Source organism: Lynx rufus, unplaced genomic scaffold (assembly GCF_022079265.1).
Source record: "Lynx rufus isolate CCGP_SWC_20201006 ecotype Redwood Valley unplaced genomic scaffold, mLynRuf1.p SCAF_3, whole genome shotgun sequence".
NCBI lineage: Eukaryota > Metazoa > Chordata > Mammalia > Carnivora > Felidae > Lynx > Lynx rufus.
Window position 1 is genome coordinate 88868554 of NW_025814845.1, and position 12751 is coordinate 88881304.

The 12751-nt window shown below is 39.3% G+C and overlaps 1 protein-coding gene across 1 annotated transcript in view; it reads left to right on the forward strand.

Moving 5' to 3' along the window:
• The first annotated feature begins 12461 nt into the window (after positions 1-12461).
• The window catches only part of MCUB (mitochondrial calcium uniporter dominant negative subunit beta), a 92203-nt gene continuing 91913 nt past the window's right edge, over positions 12462-12751 (forward strand). Inside the window, 1 exon segment of the mRNA XM_047090989.1 lies at positions 12462-12740. Within this exon segment, the coding sequence (XP_046946945.1) occupies positions 12639-12740 (102 nt within the window). The 5' untranslated portion in view covers positions 12462-12638.

The following is a 12751-nucleotide window of genomic DNA, read 5'->3' on the forward strand; positions in this document are numbered from 1 at the left end:
CAAAAGCGACATGCTTCTACTGGGCGACACAATAATGTTCCCACTGAATTGTAAGTTGGCTTTGTATACCAACAGCCAGAGGGAATTGATTCTGACTGTGAAAAGGAATTAATTTCCTGTTATGCAGTGGGGCAGATAGGACTATATCTGGGACCTACAGGGTTTTTCAGAATGCCTTTTAATATTCTTATGTTGAATTCTCAAAGTTAATGGAATATTACAGAAATTCAGTTTTAAAAAAAAGGAGGGGGTCGCTGATGACCCAAACTCTTCAAAAATTAAGGTGTCTGTCTCCCGCTAGGTAAAGAATGCCAACTAACATTCTATACTATGCTGAATAGAAATTGGAGAATGGTTTGAGAGGTATGGTCAAACAAAATTGACAGTGAAAAAGAACTCAATTCTAGCCCTGGATCTGTCCTATCACATTAGACCAACTCTAGTTGAAAAAAACAGGGTTTGAGAGCCACACAGAACAAAATTTGAATTCTAGTGTCTCTGGTAGCTATGTGACATGGGGCAAGTCCCTAAACTTAGTATCCCTATTAGAGATCATTCTGTGCTAAGAATTTTTTGAGAATTATATGGTACAAATATGCCAAGTCTTGTGTAACTCCCAGACATAGTAGGTACAGTTGACCCTTGAACAATAATGGGTTTGAACTGTTAGTCTGCAGTTTGCTTTTATAGTATTCAGTTGTTTAATTTTGATCAGCATTATGCTAGTTTTATTAAATAAGTTCAATAGCTTCCCATCTGTTGTGATGCTTTGGAACAATTTGGATAGATTTTGGTGTATAAGATAGGTATTATCTATTCTTGAGGTTTTGATTGAACTGGTCCATGGGCCTAGGACATTTTTCCAGGTAGATCATTAACCACTGTTTGAATCTATGACCATTGATCTATTCAGGTTCTCTTTGTTGAGCCAAGTTTGGTCTTTATAGTCTTTATAGTTTGCTTATTGGTATAAGCAACTATTAATTGAGGGTTAGCTTTTTTCTTTTCTCAATTAGCTTTTTTCATCCTTTCTATTATGTTTATGTATTTCTTCTTTCTTTTTTCTTGATCATTCTTGTTTCAGGGTTGCCTGTTTTGGTGTCTTAAAAAAAACAAACCTACAAAAAAAAAGTCTTTTGGTTTTATTGACTCACTCTATTATGGGGAGACGTTGCTTCAGAATAACCGAAGAGAAAGTTTGATTCATTCTCTGCTTCTACCTTTATCAGTTCCTTTCTACTATTTCTGTTGGGTTTATTTTTGCTGCTGTTTTTCTAGCTTCTTGGATGGTAAGCTTAGTTTATTTTCAAACTTTTCTGTTTTCTGATAAATTCATTTAAGACCATGTAATATCCTGAGTAGTGAAGTTTTAATATTAAGTCTTTCATTTCTAGTCACTTTTTTTTTAATTTTTTTTTCAACGTTTATTTATTTTTGGGACAGAGAGAGACAGAGCATGAACGGGGAAGGGGCAGAGAGAGAGGGAGACACAGAGTCGGAAACAGGCTCCAGGCTCTGAGCCATCAGCCCAGAGCCCGACGCGGGGCTCGAACTCACGGACCGCGAGATCGTGACCTGGCTGAAGTCGGACGCTTAACCGACTGCGCCACCCAGGCGCCCCTCATTTCTAGTCACTTTTAAAATAGTTCCCAATTTCCACTTATTTTCTATTTAATCCATGACTATTTGTGTCATTTAAATTCCAGTGGGATGGGCATTGAGGAGGGCACCTGGGATGAGCATTGGGTGTCGTATGGAAACCAATTTGACAATAAGTTGTATTTAATATAAAAATAAATTCCAATGGTAGTGATGCTTTGTCTTTTTGTTAATTTCTAACTTCATAAACATAGCTTTTTGTTATCAGGTTTAAAAAATTTTTCGAGAATTCCTTTGAGGCCTGATATATGATCATTATATTGTGAGTCATCCATAAGTGTTTGAAAATAAATATTCTAATTTGGGTACAAAGTCCTTTCTGACTCTAATTGTTAAAAATGAAGGCCTTAGGGGCTTTGGGGTGGCTCAATCCCTTAAGCGCCTGATGCTTGATTTCAGTTCATGTCGTGATCTCACTGTTGTCAGGTCGAGCCCAGGGCCAGCATGGAGCCTGCTTAAGATTCCCTCTCCCCATCTCCCTCTGTCCCTGTCCCCCTCCCGCCCCCCCTCCATCACCTCTACCCAACGAGTGTGCACCAACACACACGATGAATGAATGAATGAATAAACAAATAAATAAATAAAAATGAAGACCTACCGCCTGGAGGCAGAATAGGGAAAAGGAATATCCTTCTCTAGAATTTAATCAGGGGGAGCCTCCAAGTAAGGTATCTGAGGGGATCGAGCCCTCAACCGTCCTGCCTGTCCATCCTACAATCCAGTATTGCTGGCATCTGCAGAGGACCTATGAGAGGTTGTTCAATTCAGATGATTTTATAAGACCAGGTGACAAAAAATATAAAGTTTTTGTAAATAAACTTTCCTTTAAGCACCTTAACTGAGGCTAGACTCTTTGCCAGTGGCAGACAAGCAGTACTAACCCTAAATAATCCAGTATCATTATTGTTTGGCTTATCTGTGAAAAATTGAGTTCTGCAAATGGAAGGTGGTTTGAGGACATAAGTGAGTAGTGTCTTCAAGAGCAGTTTGTATAAGAGTCAGTGGATAAAATCTATGGACTAGTTTTATTGTAAGTTAATATACAAACCTAAATGTTGAAGTCCTAATTAAGAATATAACACAGGGCTAAAACAAGGGCTCAAAATTTTAAAGGGGCACTAAAGCCTCAATCATTAAGATAATATGTAAATCTAATTTTTTAATTTATTTATTTTGAGAGAGAGAGAGAGAGAAACAGAGCACAAGAGCAGCGGAGGGGCAGAGAGAGACGGAGAGAGAATCCCAAGTAGGCTCTGCATTGTCAGCACCGTGAGATCATAATCTGAGTTGAAGTCATGAGCCAAACACTTAACCAACTGAACCACCCAGGTGCCCCTAATGTAATTTTTTTAGTTAACATACAGTGTTGTGTTAGTTTTAGGTGTACAATATAGGGATTCAACAGTTACATGCATCATCTGATGCTCATTATGACAAGTGCACTCCTTAATCCCCATCACCTATTCATCTCTGGTAACCATCGTTTTTGTTTTTGTTTTTGTTTTTTTTTCTTATAATTAAGAGTTTGTTTCTTGATTTGCCTTTCTCTCTCTTCTTTTTAAGAATTCTTTTAAATGTTTATTTTTGAGAGAGAGACAGAGACAAGAGTGTGAGTGGGGAAGGGGCAGAGAGAGAGGGAGACACAGAATCTATAGCAGGCTCCAGGCTCTGGACTGTCAGCATAGAGCTCAATACAGGCATCGAACCCATGAACTGTGAGATCATTACCTGGCAGAAGTCGGATGCTTAACTGAATGAGCCACCGAGGTGCCCCACCTTTCTCTTTTTTCTTTCCCCCTTTGCTCATTTGTTTTGTTTCTTAAATTCCATGTATGAGTAAAATCATATGGTATTTGTCTTTCTCTGACTTACTTCATTTACCATAATACTCTAACTTCATTCACGTCATTGCAAATGGCAAGATTTCATTCTTTTTGATGGCTGAATAACATTCATTGTATATATACCGCATTTTTATCCATCCATCAGTCAATGGATACCTAGGCTGTTTCCATAATTTGTAGATAATGTTGCTATAAACATCAAATGCATGTATCCCTTTGAATCTGCATTTTTGTATTCTTTGGATAAATACGTAGTAGTGCAATTTCTAGGTAAGATCGTAGGGTAGTTCTGTTTTTAACTTTTTGAGAAACCTCCACGCTTGTTTCTTGTGTGTTTTATTTTAGCCATTCTGAAAGGTATGAGGTGGTATCTCATTGTAGTTTTGATTTATATTCTCCTGATGATGAGTGATGTTGAGCATCTTTTTATGTGTCTGTTGGCCATCTGGATGTCTTCTTTGGAAAATGTCTATTCATGTCTTCTGCCCATTTTTTAATTGGATTTGAGTGTTAGTTTTGGGTACTAACCTTTTAGCAGATAAATCATTTGCAAATATCTTCTCCCATTCCATAGGTTGCCTTTTAGTTTTGTTGATTATTTCTTTTGCTGTGCAGAAAGAAACATTTTTTATTGTGATGTAGTCTCAACAGTTTATTTTTGCTTTTGTTTCCCTTGCCTCAGAAGATATATGTAGAAAGAAATTTCTATAGCCAATATCAAAGAAGTTACTACCTGTGTTGTCTTCTAGGATTTTAAAAAGATCACCTGTATATCTTTAATCCATTTTGCATTTATTTTTGTGTATGTATAAGTGGTCCAGGGGCACCTGGGTGGCTCCATCGGTTAAGTGTCCAACTCTGGGTTTCAGTTTAGGTCATGATCTCATGGTTGTGAGTTTGAGCTCGACATTGGGCTCTGTGTTGACAGTCCAGAGCCTGCTTGGGATTCTCTGTCTCCCTCTCTCTCTCTGCCCCTTCCCCACTAGCTCTCTCTCTCTCTCTCTCAAAAATAAATAAATGAATAAATAAATAAATAAATAAAACTTTTTAAAAAGTTGAAAAAAATAAGAAAGTGGTCCAGTTTTCCCAACACCAGTTGTTAAAGAGACAGTCTTTTTCCCATTGGGTATTATTTCCTCCATTGTCAAAGATTAATTGACCATATAATTGTGGGTTCATTTCTGCGTTTTCTATTCTGTTCCATTGATTTATGTGTCTATTTTTGTGCCAGTACCATACTGTTTTGATTACCAGAGCTTTGTAATATAACTTGAAGTCCAGAATTGTGATGCCTTCAGCTTTGCTTTTCTTTTTTAAGATTGCTTTGGCTATTTGGAGTCATGTGCATTAACATACAAATTTTAGAATTGTTTGTTCTAGCTCTGTGAAAAAAACCACTGTTGCTATTTTGATAGGGATTGCATTGAATGTGTGGATTGCTTTGGGTAGTATGACATTTTTAAAAGATTTGTTCTTCCAGTCCCTGAGCATGGAATATCTTTCCATTTTGTTGTATCATCTTCAATTTCTTTCATCAGTGCTTTATAGTTTTCAGAGTACAGATCTTTCATCTCTTCGGTTCGGTTTATTCCTAGGTGTCTTATTGTTTTTGGTGCAAATTGTAAATGGGAATGATTCCTTAATTTCTCTTTCTGCTGCTTCATCATTGGTGTATAGAAATGCAACAGATTTCTGTACTCTGATTTTGTATCCTGTGACTTTACTGAATTCGTTTATCAGTTGTAGCAGTTTTTTGGTGGAGTCTTTCCAGTTTTCTATATATATAGAAATCCTGTCATCTGCAAATAGTGAAAGTTTTACTTCTTTCTTGCTGATTTGGATGCCCTTTCTTTTTGTTGTCTGATTGCTGTGGATAGGACTTCCAGTATTATGTTGAATAAAAGTGGTACGAGTGGACATCCTTGTCTTATAGAGGAAAAGCTCTCAGTTTTTCCCCACTGAGGATGATACAAGCTGTGGGTTTTTCATTGGCCTGTATTATATTGAGGTATGTGCCCTTCTAAGCCTTTGTTGAGAGTTTTTATCATGAATGGATGCTTTGCCAAATGTTTTTTCTGCATCTATTGAAATGATCATATGGTTCCTATCCTTTGTTTGATTAGTGTGATGTATCACATTGAGTGATTTGCAAATATTGAACCACACTTGCAACCCAGGAATAAATCCCACTTGATGATGGTGAATGATTTGTTAAATGTATTGTTGGATTCAGTGTGTTAGCATTTTATTGAGAATTTTTGCATCTATGTTCATTAGGGATATTGACCTGTAGTATCTTTTTTAGTGGTGTCTTTATCTGGTCTTGGTGTCAGGGTTCATGCTGGTCTCATAGAATGAATTTGGAAGTTTTCCTTCCTATTTTATTTTTTTGGAGTAGTTGAGAAGAATAGGTATTAACTCTTTAAATATTTGGTGGAATTTGGGGCACCTGGGTGCCTCAGTCCATTAAGTGTCCAGCTCTTGATTTCAGCTCAGGTCATGATCTCACGGTTTGTGGGATCAAGCTCTGTGTGGGGCTCCTTGCTGAGCATGGAGCCTGCTTGGGATTCTCTCTCTCTCTCTCTCTCTCTCTCCTCTATCCTCTCTCTCAAAATAAACAGAGAAACATTTAAGAAATTAAATAAATGGTAGAATTTGCTGGTGAAGGCATTTGGTCCTGGACTTTTTTTTTGTTAGGAGGCTTTTTTAATGTTTATTTATTTATTTTTAAGAGAGAGTGAGTGAAGGAGGGGCAGAAGGAGAGGGAGATAGAGAGTCCCAAACAGGCTTTGTGTTGTCAGCATAGAGCCCAACAGGCTCGAACCCAGGAAGTATGAGATCATGACCTGAGCTGAAATCAAGAGTCAGATGCTTAACCGGTCGACTGGGCCACCCAGGCATCCTGCGAGTTTTTTGATTATTGAGTCCATTTCTTTGTGGGTTATTGGTCTATTTAAGTTTTTTATTTCTTGCTCTTTCAGGAATTTTTCCATTTCTTCTAGGTTGTCCAATTTTTAGCATATAGTTTTTCATAATATTCTCTTATAATTGTGTGTATTTCTGTGGTGTTGGTTGTTTAATGTAATATTTTTAAAAAATCAAAATTAATGAAAAAAATCCATAATGAACAGCATATCAAAATTTTAAATAAAGACTGACTTTGAATCTGCTCATCAACAATTCACCTCACCCTAATCCTGGCTGTGGTTATGGGAAGGTCAAGTGTTAGGTGATATCAAAAGAGATAGGCAAGATTATCTTGGGGTTGTGAGTCTAAAAATCTTGGGGTCATAGATGTATAATTCCATACTTGAATTCTGACTATATAACCTTAGATAAGTTACTTAACCTACAAGTTTCAGTTTTTTCATGTGTAAAAGGGAGCGAATAACACTTAACCCATTAGGTTTTTGTATTGATTAGACAAGACAATATAAAGTGCTTATACTTGACCCACAGAGGCTCATCCAGCTTTTGTGGAGAATAAAGCTTATATAATTTGGAAGACTCTCTTTAAGAAAAATAATAAAAAGTTAAGAATAAAACTTGGCATGGTAGTGAATAATTAGAGTAAATAAGTCATAAGTAATAATTGTTTTAAAAGCATAAACCCCTGAAAGGAAGATATTTTTAAAAATGTTTTGTCCCTGCACATCAACTGTAATACTTTTTTCCAACAGTATTTTGGCTACATTCCCGTTAATTAAATTTTCACAGCACAGTTTTGTAATACTTCCTATAGAGAGAATAGAAAAGATAACTTTTTTCTCCAGCATGTTGATCTGTTTTATGTCACTGATAGTTTAGAAAAGTGTCTTTAAGCATTGCAACTCACCATTGGTAATGTTATATTAATTCTTAGGATTGTTCTTAAATTTGGGGAAACTTCCATCAAGTGTTTTTCATATATGAGTTGTAATAATTGGAAAACTATTCCACAGACCAGAAATGTCCATTTATTTCAAACATCATTTCTTTTTACTAACCATGTATTTCCGGTCTATGGCGATACTGCCCTGAACGCGCCTGATCTCATCTGATCTCAGAAGCTAAGCAGGGTGGGGCCTGGTTAGTACTTGGATGGGAGACTAACCATATATTTCTGGTAACTTGGGGAGTAAGTTACTCCACCCAGGCACCCCTGGCAACTGACACTGCTGGGAGAGAGCCTCTGGACACTGCCGATGGAAAGGGCTTATTGTGGAGGCTCTGTCTACACAGCAGCTCAGCACACATAGATCTCTTTGGTGCACACCAAACTTCCCTACAACGTATGGGAATCTCGGGAGAACAATTACCTAATGGGAGCTAGTTCATCTATGCTACTTACATATTATTACAGCCTTTTCAAATGGGAATCTATGATCTCCCTTTTCATAAAAAACTAAACAGCTTTATCGAAGTATGATTTTACATGCCATAATGTCACTCATTTAAAGTGTACAAATGGGGGCGCCTGGGTGGCGCAGTCGGTTAAGCGTCCGACTTCAGCCAGGTCACGATCTCGCGGTCCGTGAGTTCAAGCCCCGCGTCAGGCTCTGGGCTGATGGCTCGGAGCCTGGAGCCTGCTTCCGATTCTGTGTCTCCCTCTCTCTCTGCCCCTCCCCCGTTCATGCTCTGTCTCTCTCTGTCCCAAAAATAAATAAACGTTGAAAAAAAAATTAAAAAAAAAAATTAAAAAAAAAATAAAAAAAAAATAAAGTGTACAAATGATTTTTGGCAAATTTATAGATTTAGGGAACAATTACCACAATCCAACTTAGAACATTTCATCACCCCAACAAGATTCCTCATGCTCATTCATGTCACTCCCAATTCCACTGCCAGGCTTCGGCAACTACTAATTTAACTCCCTGTCTCTATAGATTTGCCTCCTCTGGACATCTTATATAAATGGAATCACAAGGGCAATTTTTAAGACCCTTCCTGTAATCTTGCATTTCTCTTTAGTTCTGAGGTCTTTGTTCCTTCCCTTGAAGCACTTGACCTAAGTACTTCCTATTTCTGCATATTGCTTTCCTGTCTACCTGCATCGTGCCTGGACTTTTATTCAGTCACATCTGTTTTAAGTTGTTCTTGCAATATCTCTCCCTTTCCATTAGCATAATTTTCATTCATTCATTGTTGGCTGAGTTTCTTAAGCAGGTACAGTGCTAGGCACTCTGACACAAAGATAAATAAAACCAAGCACCTGCTCCTGCATTTATAATCTAGCTGGAGAGCCAGACCTAAGTGCAAATACATAGTGTGATAAATGCTACAAAATAGGCAGGCGCTGAGTGCCATGGAATGGTTTATAGTTATAATAACACCATTTATTGAGGACTTGGGTGCCAGCAAAGTTGATTCAGTTTAAAGTTTCAGGGGCTGCTGGGTGGCTCAGTTGGTTAAATGTCTGACTCTTGATCTCTGCTGGGGCCACGATATCACAGTTTGGGCCCCACATCAGGCTCCATGCTGATAGTGCATAGCCTGCCTGGGATTCTCTCTCTCTCTCCCCCTCCCCTGCTCCTGAGCACATATGGGCACGTGTGTACATTCTCTCTCCCTCAAAATAAATAAAAATAAACTTTAAAGTGTCAGGGATCTTTACGTGCACAAGCCTCTTCCAAGACACTTGCAGTGGAGTGAGGGTCTCTAGCAATGTATTCACATGGTGATACGTTTTTGTAATTTTTCTAAAAGTAAGACTTTTTTTTTTAAGTTTTATTTTCTTTATTTTGAAAGACAGAGAAAGCATGAGTCAGGGAGGGGCAGAGAGAAAGGAAGAGAGAGAGAATCCCAAGCAGGGACTAATCAGTGCAAAACCCGATGTAGGGGCTTGGCCCCACAAACAGTGAGATCATGACCTGAAACAAAGTTGGACGCTTAACCGACTGAGCCACCCGGGTGCCTCGAAAGTGAGATATTTTAACTGAAATAAAGACCTCTCGCTCTTTTTTCCCCAACCACTTCTCTATCACACATTTTCTTGTGTCAGTTGGCTGAGTAATTATGGCCATTTTCCAGATCCAGCAAAAAGGAAGTCAAGTTGGAGATACATTTAGTTTGGATTTAGTGGGATATTTTTGTGTGGCTTACAGTCACTTCCAGGTTTACTAGATTATTGCTAGCCACACCCATGTAGAAATGACTTCCAAGAATATTCCTGACACCTACTGGGCCAACTTACCCCGTGTTGTGACCCAAAAGCACAGAACCAAAGACTGTACTGCTGTATGAATGTGTCCTGTTGTGCCAAGTTACCGGAAGTTTGTGGCTAGCGAAAGATGACACTTGAAATGAAGGAACCCAGAAGCTGCTCTGTGGAATATTCTTCCAATGAATTATTACAGCTCATACACAAAAAACACTTGAGGGAAGTTTCCCCAAATTTAAGAACATTCCTAAGAATTAACACATTACCAATAGTGAGTTGTAAGCCTTAAAGACACTTTCCTAAGCTATCAGTGGTATAAAACACATCAACATGCTAGAGAAAAGACAGTTATCTTTTCTATTATCTCTGTAGAAAGTATGACAAAATTGTTGTGCTATGAAAATTTAATTAAAGGGAGGGGTGCCTGGGTGGCTTAGTTGGTTGAGTGTCCAACTTTTGATTTCCGTTCAGTTCATGATCTCACGGGTTTGTGGGATCGAGCCCCACGTTGGGCTCTGTGCTGTTAGCTTGGGATTCTCTCTCTGTCCCTCTCTCTCTGCCCCTCTCCAGTGCATGCTCTCTCTTTCATAATAAATAAATAAACTTTAAAAAAAAGAAAATTTAATTAAGGGGAATGTAGCCAGAATACTATTGGGAAAAAAGTATTACAATGATATGTACAGGCAGAGTCTGTGCTCCAAAATAGACATTTTCTCCTCCTCTTCTCCATTTTCTCCCTAATTAAACTCTTTTCTTCCTTTTTCTTCTTTTTCCCCCAGTTCTGTTGAGATATAATTGACAAATAAAAAGTGTATATATTTAAAGTGTATAATGCGATGGCTTGATATATGTATGCATTGTGAATGATTATCACAATCAAGTTAATTAACACATCTGTCACCTCACATAGTTACTTTTTTTGATGTGGTAAGTTAGATCTAGTCTCTTAGTAAATTTCAAGCATACAATGTAGTATGATTAACTATGGTCATCATGCTGTGCATTAGGTCCCCAGAATTTATTTTACAACTGAAAGTTTGTACTCTTTGACCAATAGCTCCCTATTTTCCCATCTCCCAGCCCCTGGTAACCCCTGTTCTAGTCTCTGATTCTATGAGAATGACTCTTTTACATTCCACATATATCGTATTTGTCTTTGTCTGACTTGTTTCACTTAGCATAACGTCCTCCAGATTCATCCATAATGGTACAAAAGGCAGAATTTCCTTCTTTACAGATGAATAATATTACATTACATATTTATTAATAGTACACAATAGATATATAATATGTAATAGAGCATATATAACAGATACATAATTATATGTCACATCTTCTTTATTCATTCAACTCTCCATAGACACTTAGGTTGTTTCCATATCTTGGCTATTAGAAAAAAAGGGAATCCTTGCTCACTATTGGCAGGAATGTAAACTGGTACAGCTATTATAGAAAATGCAATGGAGGGTGTTGAAAAAATTAAAAATAGAACTACCATGGACCCAGCAAATCCCACTATTGGGTATGTATTTGAAGGAAATGAAATCAGTGTCACAAAAAAGATATCTGCACTCACATGTTCATTGCAGTAGTATTCACAATAGCCAAAATTAACTCCCCCCGCCCCTGTTTGGACGAGGAAAGAACTCAGGTAAATTACCTTCCCACGTGGACTTAAAGTTTCATGTGTCACTATCCAGGGCAATTGTATTTTGAAACACAGATGCTAGTTAACACACATGAATTAGATTTTAATGGTGGCAAAGCTTTTGCTATCATAGAAATCTCCATCTTTTTTCAATGAAGAAAGATCATTATTAGGAGAGATTTGCCACTTGTTGCATTGTTTGGCAGTTCTTATTCATTACTTCAAGCCTTTTTGCAGACTTAGCAATTTATGACACAGAATGCCAGTTAAATTTGAATTACAGATAAACAACAAATAATTTAAGTATATCCCAAATATTCCATTTTTCTTTAAAGAGTTTGAGCCATGCAATATTTGGGACATACTTAAATACTGTGTTGTGTATTTGAAATTTAAATTTAACTGGGCATCCTGTATTTTATCTAGGAGCTGTATTGTAAGTAAGTAATCCAAGCTCTCAGCTTGGATTAGGTTGCTCTGAAATGCTGTTTGTTTTTTTAAACAAAGTCTCCAAGACAAAACATTACATTTCCCACTTGCTGGGAACACTACGTTCCAGTTCCTTAGTTCTTTCTATTAAAAACGTGATTGCAAAGAGTAGTCAATTCTGTGGGAGAGACGGTCCCAAAGAGCTGCAGGTGGGCCACCATCTAGAGAACAGCAAACATCCGGCAGAAGTAGGCCTTGAGCTGACCCTCTAATTGGAGCTCACTGGCCATCACAGCCCTTAGCACAACCCTTGGAGCCAAGTGCGAGCCGGAACCTAGGCGACCTGCTTCTCTCCTCCTTTCCCACTCAGTCTTTGAGATTAACTTCCAAAGGGACCCTGCCTCTCTCCAGATGCCTGACGCTCTCTTCCCCTCACCCCCGCGCCTCCTTGCCCAGTGGGCGGAAATCGAGAAGCTAAGTACCCAGAATTAACAGCGAGCATTGAAAGCAACAGCTCCCAAGGGTGTGATCGCCTGCTCTCGTTCATTCCACAAGGGTCTTCCGCGGGTAAAAAGATGAGCCGGCCAAGCGTTGGCGCTGTGCCCCTCCAAATCTAAGCTGGGGGAGGGCGGTTTACTAGCGCCCCTCCCCTTTTTCTTTTCTTTTTTTTTTTTTTTTTTTTTTTTTTTCCGGTCGGAGGACAGAAAACTGCCCCGCGCGGCGCCGGGGCGCGTTCGAGAGCCGCGGGAAGCGGGACACACCCTCCCCTTAGCCCGTCCCCCCACCCGGCGGCGCGGCCCCGGCGCTGGGAGGCGGGGGCCGGTGGGAGGTGCTGGGCGGGCTGCGCGCCGCGAGAGCGCCTGCTGCCGGCGGCTGACGATGGCCGGCTGAGTCGCGCGGCAGCCCGCGCCCGGGCAGGATGATGCTCCTGAGGGGCCCCTGGCCGCGGCGCCCGCGGCTGCCGCCGACACCCAGACCCGCGGGCCGAGTGCATCCGCCGCCGCGAACGCCGACGCCTCAGGTGCGACCGAG